At 48.1% G+C, this 18,657-nt stretch overlaps 3 protein-coding genes across 4 annotated transcripts; all 3 read right to left on the bottom strand.

Annotated features, from left to right (window-relative positions):
* LOC117833492 (pathogenesis-related protein PR-1) lies at positions 1-894 on the bottom strand. Its single transcript, XM_034713009.1, has one exon. The coding sequence runs from the start codon at positions 853-855 to the stop codon at positions 307-309; it is 549 nt and encodes a 182-aa protein (XP_034568900.1). The 5' UTR covers positions 856-894; the 3' UTR covers positions 1-306.
* Positions 895-2,073: 1,179 nt separating this feature from the next.
* Positions 2,074-4,821, bottom strand: LOC117845554 (uncharacterized). The gene is made up of 3 exons (XM_034726619.2): positions 4,449-4,821; positions 3,398-3,527; positions 2,074-3,177 (listed from the first exon to the last, which is right to left on the bottom strand). Exons 1-3 carry the CDS (start codon positions 4,582-4,584, stop codon positions 2,253-2,255), a joined length of 1,191 nt encoding a protein of 396 aa, XP_034582510.1. The 5' UTR covers positions 4,585-4,821; the 3' UTR covers positions 2,074-2,252.
* A 6,161-nt stretch (positions 4,822-10,982) lies between these two features.
* On the bottom strand, positions 10,983-16,956 carry LOC117840681 (uncharacterized). 2 transcript variants are annotated; one of them, XM_034721204.2, is made up of 11 exons: positions 16,651-16,956; positions 13,402-15,921; positions 13,213-13,323; positions 12,907-13,059; positions 12,534-12,697; positions 12,309-12,456; positions 12,077-12,199; positions 11,883-11,970; positions 11,584-11,776; positions 11,400-11,490; positions 10,983-11,320 (listed from the first exon to the last, which is right to left on the bottom strand). In XM_034721204.2, the coding sequence occupies exons 2-9, from the start codon at positions 15,799-15,801 to the stop codon at positions 11,610-11,612; spliced, it is 3,354 nt and encodes a 1,117-aa protein (XP_034577095.1). In that variant the 5' UTR covers positions 15,802-15,921; positions 16,651-16,956; the 3' UTR covers positions 10,983-11,320; positions 11,400-11,490; positions 11,584-11,609. The 2 variants fall into 2 exon arrangements, with proteins under 2 accessions (XP_034577095.1, XP_072151794.1); XM_072295693.1 differs by having other exon boundaries at positions 11,400-11,776; positions 16,651-16,955.
* Positions 16,957-18,657: the final 1,701 nt, after the last annotated feature.

Below are 18,657 nucleotides of genomic sequence, written 5' to 3'. Positions count from 1 at the left end.
TACCACTCGAATGTGAAATCGTCTTTTATTTTATTTATTATCCATTTATATATATCACCGAACCAATGCAAAAGAATGATGAACAGTAAAAATGAGGGGATCCACTTTAACCGCGGGATCGCCGTAAAAAAAATTGACACAAAATAACCTCTCTCCGGCCCGGCCGTATGATATGATCAAGATCAACAACTCTGCAGCACACGCGCGCCCTCCCGTTCAGAGTTGAGAGCTTGAGACATGGCACTGAACGTGGAGCAGCACGTACGTGTCGCGCACTCCTCCTCCTCCATGGATCGGTCACGATCATCAGTAGGGCCTGACGTCCACGTAGTTGCCCGGCGGGTTGTAGCTGCAGACGGCGAACGTGGCGCGGCCGCCGCCGCATGGCACGATCGCGCACCCGACGGCCGTGGTGGCGCGCCACACGATCTGCGTGTAGTGCCCGCACGCGCCGCGTCCACCGCCGCCGCGGCAGGCGTTGGCGCGCGCGTCGTAGAGCGCCCGCTCCCGGACCCAGGCGCCGACCACGGCCGCGGGGGTCCACCCGGCGCCGCCGCTCCCGCGGAAGAGGTTCTCGCCGTAGGGCCCGTGCGAGTGCTCCAGCGCGCAGTTGCCGCTCCGCGCCGCCGCGTACCGCCGCGCGTAGCCCGCCAGCCGCTCGTCCCACTTGAGCGGGCGCAGCCCCACGGCGCGGCGCGCGGCGTTGTGCGGGTCCAGGAAGGCGGACTCCAGGCTCTTCCTCTTGCCGCGCGCCGCGGCGTCGGCCGCGGTCGCGCCGGCCTGCAGGACGATGGCGACCAGGAGGAGCACCGCGGTGGTGGCCGCGGCCACGGAGGGGAGGCGGCGTGGCGGCATTGCGAGGTGGCTTTTTGATGAGTTCAGGTGGTGTGTGTAGTTGACCTTGCTGCGATGTACTCCGTGTTGATGGGGACGTATTTATACGTGCCTTTTGCGTTCGGGAGCTGCTTGGTCGGGTGGATGCGATTGGATGAGTGGTGCTCATGTTCGGTGATGTGGTTGGCAAAAGAATTGATCGGGGGAGATAAGGTCCACGCGGTACGTTCGTATGTGCGTCCATGTTTGTTCAGTGTGAGTTTGTTGTTCGCGCCATCTGGGTAGCTGGATTCCATTCCAGTTCAGGACTTCAGGGGCGGCGATGTCGAATTTAAAAGTATGATAACAAGTGACGGCGTAGAAGGTTTGAGGCCTCACCTCACCTGGGACTTGATTTTTCGACCATCAGAGAGAGAGAGAGAGCGCACAGAGTAGCGCGACTCAAAAAAAAATATAAAATCGAGAGCAACGGACGAACGGTGAGCCAACGACGACGACCACCGCCGTGTCCGTCCGGTTTCAGAGACTGGCCCAGCGATCAAATGGGCTTTTTGTAAACTTAGATACTTGGGCTCTCTCTCTCTCTCTCGTCGATCGAGCAACAGGGTGGGCCGGCCCGTAGACGTAACGACGAATCCCAGTTTTTCCAGTTGATCGAGAGCAACAGGATCGGACATCGGTGCTTTGCCGTGTGCGGCGGGTCCAAGCGGATTGGCATCTAGCGTCGAACCAAACCCGCGGTGACCGCGCGGCCTCCTCCCGTCAGACACGCCGAGACCCGCGCACCCGCGCCGTGCGATGCGCACCCACATGACATCCCCAGCAGGGCAGCAGGAGCAGGCCAGCACCCATCCATTCCAGCAGGCAACGCATATCCCACCATGCCCGCGCGTCGTGCGCCGGAACTTCCCCGGCCAGCGCCGAACAAACGAGCCGCGCGCCGCCGAAACGACCCATCGGTCACGTATAGCAACGAGCGCTCCGATCCGATAGATGCGAGCTAGCTTTGGCCTCGTCGTTTTATTTGTTTCGAGCACCGCCGCCGATCGGGATTGCTCCGTGTACTCCCAACCACGATCAACCGCACCGGCCGGGTGTGATGGAGCTGCTCTGGGAAGCTCCGACACCACACGGATCCGAGGCCACTGCCAAGAGGTTCTCAAGCGTCAAGAATGAACAAGCAGCTTGGTCTCAATTACACAACGGAAAATCTGCTCCTTCACAAGTACTCTATGAGTGTACGGCGATCAAACCAGTAGTATATATATATTCTCAACATTTGATTCACATTCACGTATATATATTAACAGCAATTTTAAGATCAAATTACCAAACATACATGTACCAAATTACCAACTATCAATTGGATCGGATGTACTATGTATAGCACACGACAAATATACGCCAAAACTCTATCACTATTGACCATACTCGCCTAGCACGTAATCCTGCAGGCTACCACCAATGGAGTTCCCTTGGAGCTGATGATGGCCGGCCGCGCCGTAATCGCAGGACGCCGTGGTCCACGTCGAGAACTTCTCGTCGGCGGCCGCGCCGTCCGGGCACTGATGCAGCTCCGGCAGCGGCGGGATGTGCCCGCCCTGCGCCGCCACGCCGCCGCCCAACGATCCGTACTTGCTGTACAGGAACTCGTAGAGCTCGTCGTGATGGGAACCGAAGCTGCCGGCGCCGCCGTAGCCGCCCATCATCTCCGCACTGGCGGCTTCGGCCTCGGCGGACGGGGAGTAAAACCCTAGCTTGCTGGGCCGCTCGAAACTCCCCGCCGCCGCCATGTAGTTTGCACCGGCCGCGGAGCTGAGCTGTTGCTCGGCGGCTTCGACGACTGCCGTACCGGCGCCGACGCCGGCGAGGCTCTGTTCGACCAGATGCTGCTGGGGCGGATGCTGCACGCTGACTGTCGTCGCGACGGCGTCCGTCGGCAGCGACCCCGGGAGCAGCTTGTTCGCCTGCAGCAGCGTCTCCAGCTTCGGCCACTGCGGCGCCGCGGCGGCGGCGGCGTTGTTGTCGTTGTTGCTGCAGCCGCCGAACGCGCCGTAGAGGCCTTGGAGGCGCATGTGGAGCTGGATGCGCTCGAGGGCCGACGCGCTTAGGGCTTGCGGCGTGGCCGCCGCCGTGGCGCTGCCGCCGTTGTTGACGCCGCCGCCGCCGCTGGTGCTGCACATGTTGCCGCCCGCCGCGGCGAGGTAGGGATCCTGGTGGTTCGCCCTCGCGCGGCGCGACGGCGCGCGCTTGCCGAGGAGCTTCTTCTTCAGCTTGGTGTTCCAGTAGTTCTTGATGTCGTTGTCCGTCCGCCCGGGCAGCTGAGCTGCAATGATGGACCACCTGAACATGCATGAACGTAACGATTAGTTAGTTTAGTTATAGGCTTATAGTTGATGGTGTATGCCATGCTTCTGCCGATATGATCTGTGGAGTAGTGTTTTTTTTAATTTGAAAATAAGGGTCTCCGATCAAATTTATTCAGGGGGAAAAAAAGGAAAATTATCTGCAGAGGTGTATAGACATGTGATGTAGTTTGCGAACAGTGTGTGCTGATTGTTACCTGCTTCCAATGCTAATGTAGAGGCTGCAAATGATATGCTCCTCTTCTTCTGTGAAGTCACCGTGCTTAATGTTTGGCCTCAGATAGTTGAGCCATCTCAGCCTGCAGCTTTTCCCGCATCTCTTCAGCCCTGCAAATCATATTCATATGTACATATAATTAAGTATATAACTCGATTAATCCAAATTAGCAAGCAACCAATTCACAATCAGGAAGCAAAAGAAACAAGAGAGAAATGATTGGCATGCTACACACTACCTGCAGTATATATATAGCTACTCTACCAGTACAGGGACAAAACCTCACGGAAGAATATATGTACCAGTACTACCGGTAACCTATGCATACAGAAAACAAATTCTAGCTTCTAGGAAAGTAACTGGCGAGATCGAAGGATGTTGAGATCTAGCTACTCTCTTGTTTTGATTTCATGTAATTATCATGTTTCACCGGACGAATATTTCTTAGTTCAGAAAGGGAAATGGCTTTCTTCTCTTTACCAAGTTGATTGGTACGTACTCTCTTTAGCTAGATCTCTCGCACCACGAAAAACATACAGATCAATCTATGCACGATGGAACATCGTCACACATCTCCTTTCATCAAAATTACTAATCAAAATTGCGCGTACTATTTTAATCGGAAATTAAACTACATCTTGATGATGAAGGAAAACCAATCAAAACATACATATGATATTACGAAAAGTCCTTAATTTTAATTTGGATCTGGCCGGTTTAAGGGAGGAGAGGGGAAATTGAAGGGGCATGGGGAACATGCATAGGATCAATCGCTATACAAAGGCAGATATCCATCTTTTGAAAAAAGTTTGCCTCTAAATCGAATGGATACAAAGGGCAGCTAACCTAGCTAATAGCTATACCGCATCCATATTCATGTTGCACCATGCATGACAGGACCAGTCAGTCCATGGAGATAGGCACAGTAGCACACGGATCGGAAGCAACCAAAGAGATAACGCGAGCTGGTATGAATAAGCAACCAAAACACCAAATGGATCGATCGACGAGACGGCGCACAAGAGGCATACCAATCTTCTGCGGCAGCGCGATCCAGTTGCCGCCGGTGCCGTTCTCCTCGATGTAGGCCTTGAGCTTGGCGTCCTCCTCCGGCGACCACGGCCCCTTCTTCACGCTCGCCTTGTCGCAGCACGGCGCCCTCCCCATGGCCGCTACCTCTCGATCGAACTCTTAATCTCAAGCCTGCTTCTTGCTCGCCAATCGCTCTCGCTCGCCTGAGAAATTACACGGGAGATCGATCGGAGAGAGGAGAGCTGATGAGTCAGGCGGGCGGGCAGGCAGGCGGATATGGAGGTGTAGCTAGGCAGGCAGGTGGTGAATGGTGATGTGAGTGCCCGAGCCGGGGGTGCGAGTCCGGAAGAGGCCAGGAAGGTGGTGCCGAGCTTTATAGCCGCGGGGGAAGGGAGGACACCGGGAGAAAAACACGGGAGTGATGCTGCGATCGATGAGACGGCTGGCTCCACAGCACACCCCAACCCCAAAGCATATCATTGGTCGATCGGTCTAAGCAAAGGGATTAACGGTCCTCCCTCCCATGCACTCGCCAGGATCTAATGTTTACAACCAGAGCGTGTGCTACCTTGCTGCCGAGCAGAGCGATAAGAACCGGTATAAAAACATCCGTGATCAAGATTAATTGTATACTACTAAAAATTTCACCTCTGGTATGCTGAGTAGTATAAAGGTATCATGATAAAACACACACAAATGTTATCACTATAAGACCTTTTTTACGCCATCATAGAGTCTACAAGATCATTCCATTTGAAACCTCACTTTTTACGATGTATAATAATTACTAAATCATCCATAATAATGGATGGTTAGATCTTCCCTATACTATATACCACTAAGTGGTAGTATTGTGTAACGTAAAAGAGCTCTTTCTTTCTTGAAACGTAACCTACGTATTTTACAAGCTGATGATGAAATTATGCCTTTGAACCTCAATTGAGTGAGATATGCGCACGAGTAGTCAAGTACAAACCAATGCAAAGGCGTACACAGAGCCTGCATCCGCAGCCGATCCTCGGCTTGTTTGGCGTGAGACAGAACTCTTTGAACGGCGCCTACTGCTTTCCCCCTCTCGCTGCCTCGCCTACCTTTCCCCCCCGCATTTGTTTATCGCCGAGAGATCAAATCCGCCATTGACAACGTCGGCTGAACAGCGAACACACCATGTTTTCACTGTGTGCGCGCGTCCAACAAGCTATGCCGGGATCATATGAGCCTTCAGAAGTTCAGACTTTCAGGCCTAACATCCCTGACGACCCTGCAGGTCCCGGCTGGGAAAAAGGAAAAGCCACCCTTTTCGGTTATTCTAAGCGCGGCCACAGATGTCGTATGGGCTGGACTGCCCACGCAGCAACGACTTTCAGGGCTCCAGGTTTGAAATTGGGTTGCCTCACCACTTACTGTTTCAAACAGCGCATTGACCATAGCAGAGTCAAGTAGCCGGACTAAAGCTACTGGATGTTTTTTTTTGGTTTACTATAAGCACTGTACTAAAGGTACCAAACACGTACGTACGCTATGCAATGAGCTCATCACCAGCTATGTCCATCCATATGCTTACATGCTGTGTCTGAATTCTGAAACCGTGTCTACGTGTTGCTACAGGGAAACACTACGGCTGTCTATTACACAGGATTTGCAGTAAAAAAGCTATCGTGATCTGGTCGTAGAAGCCTGCTTGATGTACATCTCGATTGTTCGCGTCACTGAGCGCGTGTGGATCGTAAGGAAACATCAGCCCGACCCGTATGTTCTACGCTTCAGACATTCACACAGATTGAAGCGAAGTAAAGGTTCAGAGAATGTACCATGGAAAAAAGCAGAGATCGAGGAAACAGTAAACAAGAAACGGTGAGCCTACAAATTCAAAGGAAGAGAGTCACGTGTTGAAAGTGGCATCCAACGTAACTGAAAGACCAAAGGAAACGTGGACGACTGGGTCACCTGATGCTATATCTGTGTGTGTAACTGTAACCGAAGGCATGGCCATCATCGATCACCAGATGTATATGTAGTATATACTGCCATCATCTTCAGTTTTCAGCTACAGATTATTGTTTGGTTCTTGCATGCATGTACTCTTTTGTTTTTGTTTTGACCATCTCCTCCCAGTCCTTCCATGCCTCCACCTGCTTGTTTTCTTCTTGTACCACCTAACTGCCTCGGAAATTTTGTTCAGCTATTAAATGCTACACGTATTTGTCTATTTGGAATTCCAGCATACTACTAGCTATGTATTAAAAACTAAATAATTAACAATTTCAACGCCTTCTCACCAGTTCCAAGGTTGGCTGCAAGTAACCATCCAAGATTTACAGTGATATCCAACAACTCTAACTACCTATGATCATTGGACAGTGATACACACAAAACCATCACCAACAACCATCCAAGTGACTGGAATATGAGGAACACCAGGGATTAACTACACTAATTTACAATGCCAAGCTAGGCATAAGCAGCTGACTAGTCCTCCATCCCTCTAGCTACCTGTGTTTGAATTAGCAGCTCTGGTCACTCACTGCCACGCAGACAAGTGGCCAATGTGTCCCCTCCTAATTTATGCACCAGGAGATAGCTCCAAACAGGAAGATGTTAAGTTGGGGAATTAATGGCAAAGGCACTTTACATTGAGGATAACCACATTGGCGCCAAAACTCCAATAATCCATTGACCTTAATTATAATTTGCCGGGTTAACCAACCAACCAGTAACAAAGAAGTGGTGATTACCCGCCGACAGTGGGGCACACACCATCCAATCAGAGGTCACTGGCCCCACTGCCAGTGACCGAGGAGCAAGGCACGATAGAGTACGTGAAGCAAGTGAGCCATCACCTTTTTCAAAAAGGCAAATCCAAGTTAATCCTCCTCAAGTCCACAGGATAGACTTAATTAACCCAAAGCAGGGTGGCTTAAATTAAATATGCACACCCCTTAGGGTAGCAAGGAGAAAGGATTGAGGAGTCATTTGGTATTTTCCTGATTGTCATTTCCTGCAGGGTCATATTCCCATGTCCCCTTGCACTCCTTGCCTGGCATGCATCAGCAACATGAAACGAGTTAAAGTGGTCTTAAATCTTGGAGGGGGAAATGGAAAGGAGATGAGCACAAGGGAAAAAGGTTGCAAAAGGCAGTGGGAATAACTGGATATCCCTTTGGTGAGCCTCATTGGATTCTAGCATTTGAATGCATATGCATAGTACTTGACCTAAGAGGCTGTACCCCAAAGCAAAGTACATGAACCATGCATGCTGCTCTTCTCTATAATAACTTAATCATAAGGTAGGTAAAATCAATCAAAGGGGCGGCCTAATTCTTTTTTTTTTTTTGCCACATTGACACATAATTTTCTACTCCTATCCGATCCGGTGACGCAACTAAAGTTATGAATTCCGTAAATCTAACGGAGCGTTCTTCCGACGGCACTAGCACATCACAACATTCACGAACTAGTCCTAGTTCATGTGGTCACTTGCGGTCAGGAGGCGGATGAACGGCCAAGATAGCCCCTGCAACCGCGTCACACAAACATAAAAATGGAGGGTCATGATAAAAAGGCTACACGTATGCTAGCCCTTGATCGGACAGCCTTCGGCCAAGTTTTGTTCCGTGCCGTCTGCGTTGAACGTCAGGCAGGCCAGGCATGCAGGCGACCAAAATCCACTCATCCGATCAGATCAACAAAGGCCTGACGCCTTTGCCATCCATCACCTGTCAATCCGTTTCCCCAGCCGATCTCCTCAAAATTTCCGCCCCGACAAACAGCAGGGCGCGCGACTGGACGTACCGGGCGTCAAGCCGGGAACCCTACCTGCCGTTAGGGTTCTTCCATTCATGTGATATCGCTGGCAAATGGTCATGGCGAGATAATAAAGCTAGAGCTAGCTTAGCTTCCCCATGTCACTGTCCGCGCACAGTGCCGGATTTAACCGGCAGGATATTTCTTAGCGCTGGAAAAGCAAGAGTTAGTTAGTGACGCTAATTGCTTCAGCCTGAAGCTCATCTTTTTGATTTGACCGGCCGGTTGCTAGCACGCACGGCGAGAACGAATCGAAAGGAGCCGGGGGCACTGCGACACCGTTACCTCACCATCATACCAATCTCGATCGCGATCGGTCCTGCATGCTAGAACAGCGCGTTATCTCGCGTTCCACCCCTGAATTGCCGCTGCAATTCTTGCCCGGTTTCGTGTCAGCAGCTGCGCCTGCGTGCGTGGTGTAACCGTGTAAGCCGCTTGACGTCAGGGCCGGCTTTGCAGGCAGCAGGCCTGATGAACCCGCCCTGTGACGACGCGAGTGGCAAAGGACAGGAGAGATCAGGCGATCGATGGCGAGGCGTGGCCGCCGCTGCCACCCTAGAAAGGGGTGGTTGGTTGGTGGCATGTGTCGCGCGCGACGGAGGCGCCGTGCTCCGGCCGGAGAAATCTCAGTTGGGGCTGGAGATTCCTCTGGTTGCATTAACATGGCACGGAGGAGAAAAGCCTGGGGCTCTCTAGCTTGCCGCCGTGTCGAATTCTGTCTTTTCAGATGCGACCAAGGGAGCAGATCCAACATATGCCTCACTATTCAATTCCGGGTTTTCTGAATCTCGAGTCTGAACCGGGAGCAGACAAGGGGAAGTGAGGAAATCTGCAGGATCAGAATTTTCAAATCCCAGTTGTGGATTTGTAACGTACATACTAAACATTGTGAGTTACATCGGATCGGAGAACCAGAAATCTTGGAGTAGATAACACAGTAGCATAGCATGTTTTTGAACAGTTTAAACTGAAGTGCAAATATCAGCATTATGTAGACAAATAAGAGAGTGGTAATGAAGATGAATATTTTGCTATTTTGCCAATGCCTGCTGGAAACTGGCTAGGAGCTACAACTTTACCAAACTCCCGGAACTAGTCCGGTTCCGGTATCTAAAACCCTAGCCATGACTCATGATCCGTGAAGTCATGCATGATTACGAGATCGGAGAACCGTGTTGCGATTTGTAAGCAAGCTTGGCCACCTCTGGAGCTGTCATTCCTATCAAGTTTCATATCCAGCATCCAGAGGGCTCCCACACGGCCACACCTAAGCTGATCCATCCTTCACATTTTAATTTTATTTGCAAGCATGAGATCACTTTGCTTTATACCTGTCAACGCAGGCGTGCGTGCGAAACATCACCGCAACGATCAAATGGACACGAACAAGAACCAAATAATCACTGAATTTCAATCAATCAAATGGCCAATCAGTTATCCATTTATATATACACTCCTGCACGAACCCTAACTAGCCTAGCTGGTGTGTTCCCTGAACTCCGAAGAAGATGCCAAGCCGTGTCGCACCTACTGTGTGCCGTCTCTCAATGATTCGCCACACAATGACACAATCCCCTCTTCTGTCCGGTGGAGCTTTTGACTTGTCACCTAAGCGCACAAACCATGGCAGGAATACCTCGAGGAACAAAGCACTCAGTTCATCAATCCGTCCATGAGTTGTTCATATTGATTCATCAGCGCAACGCAACACGGAGAAGAGAACGAAGGAGGAAGGCGAGTGGCGGCCCGCGTCATTTGTTAATGTGTTTGACTTTGAGTGCAACTTAATTAGGCGCTGCAATAGTTTAGTGTTAGTAGTAGCTAATTGTGCGGTTTGGTGAGCAAGTTGGAGTTTATCTTGTTCTTTGTTAGACAGGTCGTCCTCTGCAAGGCTAGGCTAATCAGTGAAGTGTTGATGAACTGACAGGAGAAAAACACGCCTACCCTAAAGTGCCCCATATGAACCATGCTTGGCCTAAAATAGCCCAGATGCTGGTATATTATATGTAGTTGATAAAGATCATGAGGAACAGTGAGTTCCAAATTGATGTCAACGTGTGCCTGCAAGGTCATGTAAAGCTCAAAGTAAGACTGGGAAGAAGAGAGGTGCAAGGAACTCTTGAACAATATTGTAGATCAAAACAGGTTACCTACTGATAATAGGTTAAGCTATAGCTTTGGCCTGGATATAATTATATAGTCAAGGCGGTGAAATTATCCTTTTCAATCAAACTGTAATCAGGTGCCCTACAGAAAAGAGGAGAACAAAAAACTGGGCAGGTACGTGAAGACTAGCAAATGAGAATCTCAGAATGTTCGAAGAGACAGGCATCACACTGCCTAGAGACCTAGACATTCATGGAGTAGAGCTACCTAAACATCCTCCTCCATTATGTCTGGGACCATGAGCACAAGGGGAAAATATGGGAGATATGTCTATCCCAAGAAGGGCATCTCGTTATTTGCATGACAGCTCTTAATCACAGTCAAGTTGCCTCCTAAATTGCAGCAAACAGAACAATGGAGATAATCACTCACCAGCACAGAAGTGGCATGCAAGCAACATCGTGGATACAAGACCAAATAGAAAGAATGTGACCTGATCAATTAGGATTGACATGAAAATTAGCTCATTTTCCCTTGCATTAATTGGGGATTGGGCCAAGTACTTTTCCATCCACAACAAAACTTTCAAACAATAACAGGTGAAATGCGACATCCGGGCGATCTAAATAACCATGCGATTTCAAATTGGAAAAGATGATATATACAGGAAAAACAATATAGAACTCTTATTCGTAAACTATGTACAATCTGAACAAGGCTATCTATTCGAGTTCGTTCCATCTCTCCAAGGACACAATCTGTAGGGAAAAAAGGATAGCTGTGTCCAGCTCTGAACCGTGCCTATTTTACTGTGCACATCTAACATGTGCCAGCCGGATGAAGCGAGTCAAAACTTATTTACATTACAGTCCAACAGTTCCCATCAAGATGATACCCTATATAGCAAACTGTTTAGAGCAGAAGGCAAAATGAAAGCTGGTTACTCCAGGATAAAAAGTTCCTGAAATAGGAAAGGGAAATGTCAGTTTCTACTAATCATTATACAAGGAATACAGAAACCCAAGAAACTGCTGACTCACATTAAGCATGCTTTGGAATCTCCATGACAAAAACTTTTCTTCCATGAAGCACTTAATAAAACTATCACTTAGAGTAGGGTAAATTGAGATGCTGCCAAGACATTTGAAAAATATTTACTCCATATAATCCAGTTTGAACTTTGCCTTCCTCTTGTAATCATATATTGGATGCGGGAAAACTCACATGATCCCTTTAGAGCTTCTGAGCCTTTACTTCACATTCATTGCGGCAGCCATTTTCCTCAACCGTTGAGATATATCAGTGAATGATGGTCTCTCAGTTGGATCACTGGACCAACAGCTTTCCATCAACGCCTTCCACTCAGGATCACACCATGCGGGGATTTGAGGGCGTAACGAATCGTTCACAATACCCCCTAGAAAATGGCATGGCAATTAAATCACTTCAGTGACATGGTGGAATGAGCCATATGAGATCAAGGCGTAGCATTCTAAGTTATTATAGGGAATTTTGGACATTACCAATAATTTCAGCAGCACGCATGTCAGAGTAGGGCTCTTCCCCAGTAAGCAGCTCCCACATGACAATACCAAATGAATAGACATCAATCTACAAGATGCATAAAAATAGTTTTTCGTCAAAACACAAAAAAGTGGAATATTGTTTACTACGAGTATGCTCTATCAAATATGCTTACAAGAAAAAGCAGTTTTACCTTCTCTGACACCATATTACTTTTCCCACTCAGAAGCTCTGGTGCCATCCATGGTAAGGTTCCTCTAACACCACCAGATACCAAAGTATGTTGTTTAACCTTTGATAGTCCGAGATCACCAATCTGATCAGAAAGTACCGAGTTGGGGAAAAGTCAGGAGACAATATCCACCATGGCAACATGAGTTTTCCCAAAAAGATAAGATAGCAAGGGGCAAGGCTTGGGATTAAACCTTGCAGATCGGACGCTGTGGATCCCTCATGTTCACGAGCAGATTCTCACACTTCAGGTCAAAATGGACTATATTCTTCCCATGCAAATACTCCATGCCAAATGCAGCATCCATGGCTAATATAACTCTCTTCCGGCGATCAATTGTCCTGCACAATTGCTGTATTTTAGAGTTTGATACAGGAGAAATAAATGAACAAACTATTCTTATATTAAACAACAATACCTGTCTTTTTTCCTCAGGAACTGTTTGAGAGAACCATTGACCATAAACTCAGTAACTGTTGCTAAGCTTCCATCCGGACCATCACGAACTACACCATAAAATGAAACCACATTTGGATGATGAACTGAGCTTAGGATCAGAGCTTCTTTCCAGAAATCCGCAATCTGCAAAATCAGATAAAGCTCAACTAGAATCATTTTGCACAGAAGAATACGTACAAATTCACTTTATCCTTAGTGCAGCTGGATAGACCAAAATATTGTTCAGAAAATACTACAAAGGACTGTGAGGAAGCTATTCGTACTGTACAAGGTGAGTGCAAACATCCTGAAGTTTCTAGAGTAGAAGGAACTAGCAAGAAAATTAAACATACCAAACGCTCTCTCTCAGATGGTCTTCCAGCAAAGCAACTTGCTTTTATTCTTTTAATGGCAACATCACATCCCCTCCATTTACCATGATAGACCGCCCCATAAGTACCTGAACCCAGCTCTCTAATTTCCTCCAAATCATCATTGTTTATAGTCTGCATGATCCATACACAGTATAAATGGAATATAAGGTAAAATTATAAATGGAATATAAGGTAAAATTATAAATGGAATATAAGGTAAAATTATAAATGGAATATAAGGTAAAATTCAAACAGTGCTACACACAGAGAGATCAGCAAACACACCTGTAGTCCTTTAGACAAAGCTTCAGCTTCAGCAGTTGTAGACTCAATCTTGGAGCTCTTCTGCTGATCACTGCTTCCATGCAAATCAGAGTCCTGAATTGCGTCTGTATTCTGCAGGACAAAATAATTTCAGTGGAGAGTTATAGATAGTTTAGTAATTAATGCGCACAACTTTGAAGCACTACTTACACCAGCAGTTGCCACATCCAACTTCTTTCCATTATCGTCATCATCAGGAACAGGTGAAACAGCAGCATTAGCATCTGATTGGGCCATCTGTGTCTCAGTCGCATCTTCCAGTGCAGCCTTTTTAAGAGAGGCAATCAACTCAGGAACAAAATTCAACCTATCCTCTGAAATGTCCCCACATTCCTGCAGTGCTGTCACCCCAGCTTCAAGTTGCTTTGTTCTGATTTCATGTTCGGTTGGTTTCTGCTTAGGATCAACTTCATGTACAGCTCCAACATGGCGGGGTAGGGTATTTGTTTCATCCACAGCATGCAAAGGAGTTCCTTCATTCACATTTCGAGTAGAGTTATCATACTCTGGACCTTCAGGTTTCTTCATTGTGTTAGTATCCAACCTCGATAATTGATCAGTGAGGGGCAATGCAGAAACAGCTACTCTGCCATCAACATATGGTGGTGGTATGTGGTCAGCATACGCTCTTTCAGGGTTAACCTCCCTTGATGGGGCTCCGTGTTGATGCTGGACTGACTCGGGGGCAATGAAAGGCTGAACATATTGAGCAGTAATTGGATTAGACCTAGGACCAAGAGCACTAGTGCTTTCCATGGCAGCAGGAACATCATGCCCAACAACTCTATATGGTATGCTGCCATTAGGAGGAGCCCATGGGTTTGGCATTCGCTCATATGCAGGTAGACCTGGTATCCTTGGACTAACATCACCTGTATTTCTAACAAAGTTGGTGTTAATGCTCCCATTTGGCATTGGAATGCTCCCATTTGGCATTGGCAGGTGTGGAGAATCATATGGCGAGCCAGCGTGGACAGGACTGTTCGCTCTCCTCCTGAGAGATTGAATGGGTGGCAAATTCTGCTGCATTTGGTAAAAGGAATCTGCACCATATGTCGAAGAGTGGTTGTAATGCTGACCAGGGGATTCTTCAAACCCTGCTGGCTGCACATATGATCCACTGCCTCCAACTTGTTGGTTGTGATATGTGTCATTTATGAGCTCACAACTACCATGGAAGTAGTGGGGACTTTCATGGCTAGAACGACCAAGAGTTGCTGAATGCATTTCATATACTTTGTTTGGTGCAAATACAGAATTGACAGGGTTGGTATCTACAATGTATGGCTCAATCACTCTACCATTGCCAGGAAGATGCAGCCTTGGATCCTCATACCTTTGATGACTTTGGCTAGTATGCGCATGCCAAACTCTATCGTGCAAATGTGACTCGTTATAAAACATGGGAGGATGACCACCATTTTGCTCTTTGACATAGACACCATTTTCCATTCTAATATCTTGACCTCCCATATAATGCTCACCAGAGCGGTAGCAATTTGAACAAGAATTAGAAGGGTGACCAGGGTATTCATTAGTCATGCTTGCTTGGTCAAAATGTTGTTGGGCAGGGCGAGTCCAACGAGGATCCATATAGCGAGGATCAGTCATTGAACCTTGACCCTGCTGGAATGGCAAACGGCCATGTTCACCTACACTGTTTCCATCCAAAAAGTTGTTGGAGCGACTTAAATTACCAGGAAATCCTGCATTTTGCTGAATTACAGCACCAGGTGGAAGCCATACTAAATTGTCCATGTGCGGTGGTGACTGAGCCTCATAATGACGATATTTTGGTGACTGCCTTACAAAGTCATCAGGAGTCCTCTCATCAAAATCCTCCGCTCCGACTTGAAACCTTGCAGATGATGGTGAAACGGGAAAATCCCTAGGATCATGCACTGCGTACTGGCCTGGTGAGACATACGCAGGGCTCCAAGGAGAATCCATCTCTCCGTACCTCTGACTCTGTGATGGACGCGGAACATTCAAATGCCTCAAGCCAGCAAAATCAGGAATTCCAGAGTCATTGCCTACAATTCCAAAAAGCTGCTCCACTGATACAGGAGACGAAGGTGTGTTAACATCACCAAGGTTATTGAGTGCGTCAACATATCTTCTCTCAGTTTCCCGCTCATCTACATTGTAATGCACAACCGCTGATGCAGCATCATCATCCAAATTCTGAGAAAATAAGAAGATCCTGAGCCGGGTGAAAACCTCCCCTGAGGCAATGACTTTGTCATACTCCTCCATCATGTTCACCACATCATCATCGTTCACAACTGAGACCAGCGCGTCTAGATCCTCATCAGGTTGCTGATATTTGATGATATCAGCGTCCTTGTAGAGCTCTCTCATCCGTGCTGCTAGGTCAGCATATGATATATCACGTGGCAACATGACGATCCTAGTATCACCGCCAACATATCGAAGACAGCCATCGACAGGACGGGGAAGGATACTGCCTCCAAAGCTGCAGAGGAACTTGGCCATGCGTGGTGCACCCTCAGCCTCAGAGCCGCCTGCTGCAGCAGCAGGGGGTGCCATACTCAGTGTGAGACTTTGATCAAGCTGGTGGGGTTAGGATCACTGGATCAGCAGTGAGTCTGAGTATATGACACGACTCAAATCCAGCAAGTTCTATTCACAGCACCAATGAGCCCCTTCCTGTTGAAAAAAAGGAGAGATAAGAACACAATTATGAAGGCATTAAAGGAAGGCAGCAAAAAAGGACTCATATCCCATCACAGATAACTGAATAACTGATCTACATGAAACTTCAATACCAAATTGCGCAATTCCCAGATTTGGCATGTCCATCCAAATCCGTTAGTACCTTCGATAATCCTACAACTACGAGAGACCCAGTTCTCCAACGTTTTTCCAAAAAAAAAGGGCAACCGATGGAGGACTCTAAAAATGCAGAAGTCATCTGCTGTTGAAAAGGGAAAGCCCGCACCTCCGATCCACAGAGGGTGAACCTTCACTCACGACCTAATTTCCTATTTCAGATACAAAAGAAACAAAGTCGACGCATGCTGAACCTTTCATAGGAAAACACAAGCCTGACGCATGCTGAAAATCAAAGGCCTGAGGTTAGGTTCCAAAATCATCGAAAGAGCTCCAGCAATTTCGCTTGAGCCCCTCGGGCGGAGCTGCGAAACTGCATGCTTCGAGAAGGCGTCACGATTCGCCCGCGAATCTCTCGCCCCTCCCGCAAAATCTCAAACCACCACCACCGTACCAAAACAACCCCTCCTGGCCTCCTTATTTTCCTCCGAAGTAAAGGGACGGGTAAGACGAGCAAACGCGCAAGCAAAGCAAAGCAAAACAATCAAACAGAAAAAACAATCCAGAGAAACCACGAAGAGAGTGAAGAGCGCGGGGGTACAACACCTGTCCAGCGATCCGGGGCTACGGGAGCTCGAGCAACCAACTGCGGCCGCCGGGCGCCTGGAGGCGGTGGTGGAGAAGGAGAGAGACGGAGGAAGGATTTGCGGTGGGGAGGCGAGGATTGGGGTGGGCTGGCTGGAGGGGGTGGTGTGCGATTCGGGCGCGCGCGGATATTCCCAACCCACGGGGGCTAGGGATCATGTCACGCGGACGCCAGGGCGAGGAAGGCCGCCGCCATTGGGTGCCGCGGCTCGTCGGCGCCGGTTTGGTTCGTGGGGGTGGTGGTGCGGCTGGGCGCGGAGGGAGGGAGGAGAGGGAGGCGGAGGCGGGCGGGCGGGGGTGTGCGGCGCCGTGCGCGTGCGGGTGTGCGGCTGGGCCGCGCCGGGTCGGGTGGGGTCGAGAGGTGGGGGTGAGGCTGGCAGTGGCAAGGGAGGACACGCGGCTGCGGGCGGGAGGGCCGGGGGCGGCTTCTCTCTTCTCGATTTATCTCGCGATGCGCGGTGGCAGGCCGCGGTGGTTTCGCATTCACGGCACAGCCTGGCGACGGGGCCTCGTCGTTGCCCGGGCGGCTGGGTAGTATCGCACGCACACACACGTATGGAACGAGTCATCGAATAGCGATGTGTTGTTGGTGTTAGTGAGTCTAACTGTAGTCGTTAACTTGTGACTCAGTCTATCTTAATCTTAATTTCCAGCTAAAACGTATGACAGGGAAATGATTAGGCTCTAAATATGCAACGATGTGTTATTAGTGAAAGTCGTCGTTAGCCATATGACTCAGCCTATCTAATTCTGGTTTCTAGCCAAAATATATGACTACTTGGAAAGCAAACGGATTGTGAACATACAACGTTACGTTGTGTCATTAGTGAGAAGTGAGAACCTAACTCTTGTCGTTAGCTACATGACTCAGCCTATCTAATCCTGGTTTCCAGCTAAAGTATATGACTCGGGGAAAATAAAATGGACTTTGAAACGGAAAGTTCAGCCGGACTACTTGCATCCGTTGGTTCAAAAAAACAGTCAACTTTTCATTTATTTTTCATTTGACTTTTTAAGCTAATACCTGAACGGCGGGTAATATAATTAGAGTTGGTGTTATTCTCAACCTTCGCGTGCGAACATTACATTGAAGAATTAAGTTTGGAGACATATGTCACCTAAAATATTTTTGAAAATTATATGACCGACCACAAGTCACTATAGGTCAGCGCTTGATATACCATATGCTCGCCATATTCCATATGAAAAGACATATTCCTACAAGAAAAACAGTGAAAGATCAAACCAAAGTCTTCCCAATAATGCAAAAGGAGCTGACAAGCGTCGCCAAGATGCTCCAAAGAGGGAATCGCAACCATAGGTACCTCTCAGTTTGTAGAGTGACCGGTGCCATGGAAACCAAGCTTAGCGACAGGGAATATATTCCTCACGATTGTTTGGAGCAGGCTCACTAGCTATCGCTTACACTTCGGTTTCGGTCTGTGCGAAAAAGGGCAAAAAAAGAATCACTTTATTTTGCACTAATGACGATAATAAGACGCGTTCTAATCCTACTGCTAGTTGTTCGTACATTCCGTGCCGCCAGGGTATATGTCATTGAATGAAAGTCTGTCCTTATTAAAGGAAATGGATGACGAAATTAACAAGTTTCAGTGGAGCTTGCATGCATCTGCATGACAGCATGAGTCACCAGTGACATGGTCCTTATCAGACCGGATAAGAAGAGATGCCTTTCTGATTCGCACTTGCCTGTTTGTTTATATCGGTTCGTAAATTTTTCCAGGATATCGTAGTGGAACAGGACAAGATGTGCTAGAAGATCAGAATGATCCTCTCGGAAAGGAACTACTACTTTATCTTTTAAAATGTGACTTTTCTTGATATATAGACTTTACCATGTATCTAAATTATTATGTACGTATCTAAATATGACTCCATATTTAGATGCATATTAAAATCTATATCTCTAGAAAAATCAGAATGACCTACTCCTTATATTTCAGAAGA

Source organism: Setaria viridis, chromosome 1, assembly GCF_005286985.2.
Source record: "Setaria viridis chromosome 1, Setaria_viridis_v4.0, whole genome shotgun sequence".
Classification (NCBI taxonomy): domain Eukaryota; kingdom Viridiplantae; phylum Streptophyta; class Magnoliopsida; order Poales; family Poaceae; genus Setaria; species Setaria viridis.
The sequence above is the reverse complement of the archived record's forward strand: the minus strand, read 5'-3'. Positions and strand labels throughout refer to the sequence as shown.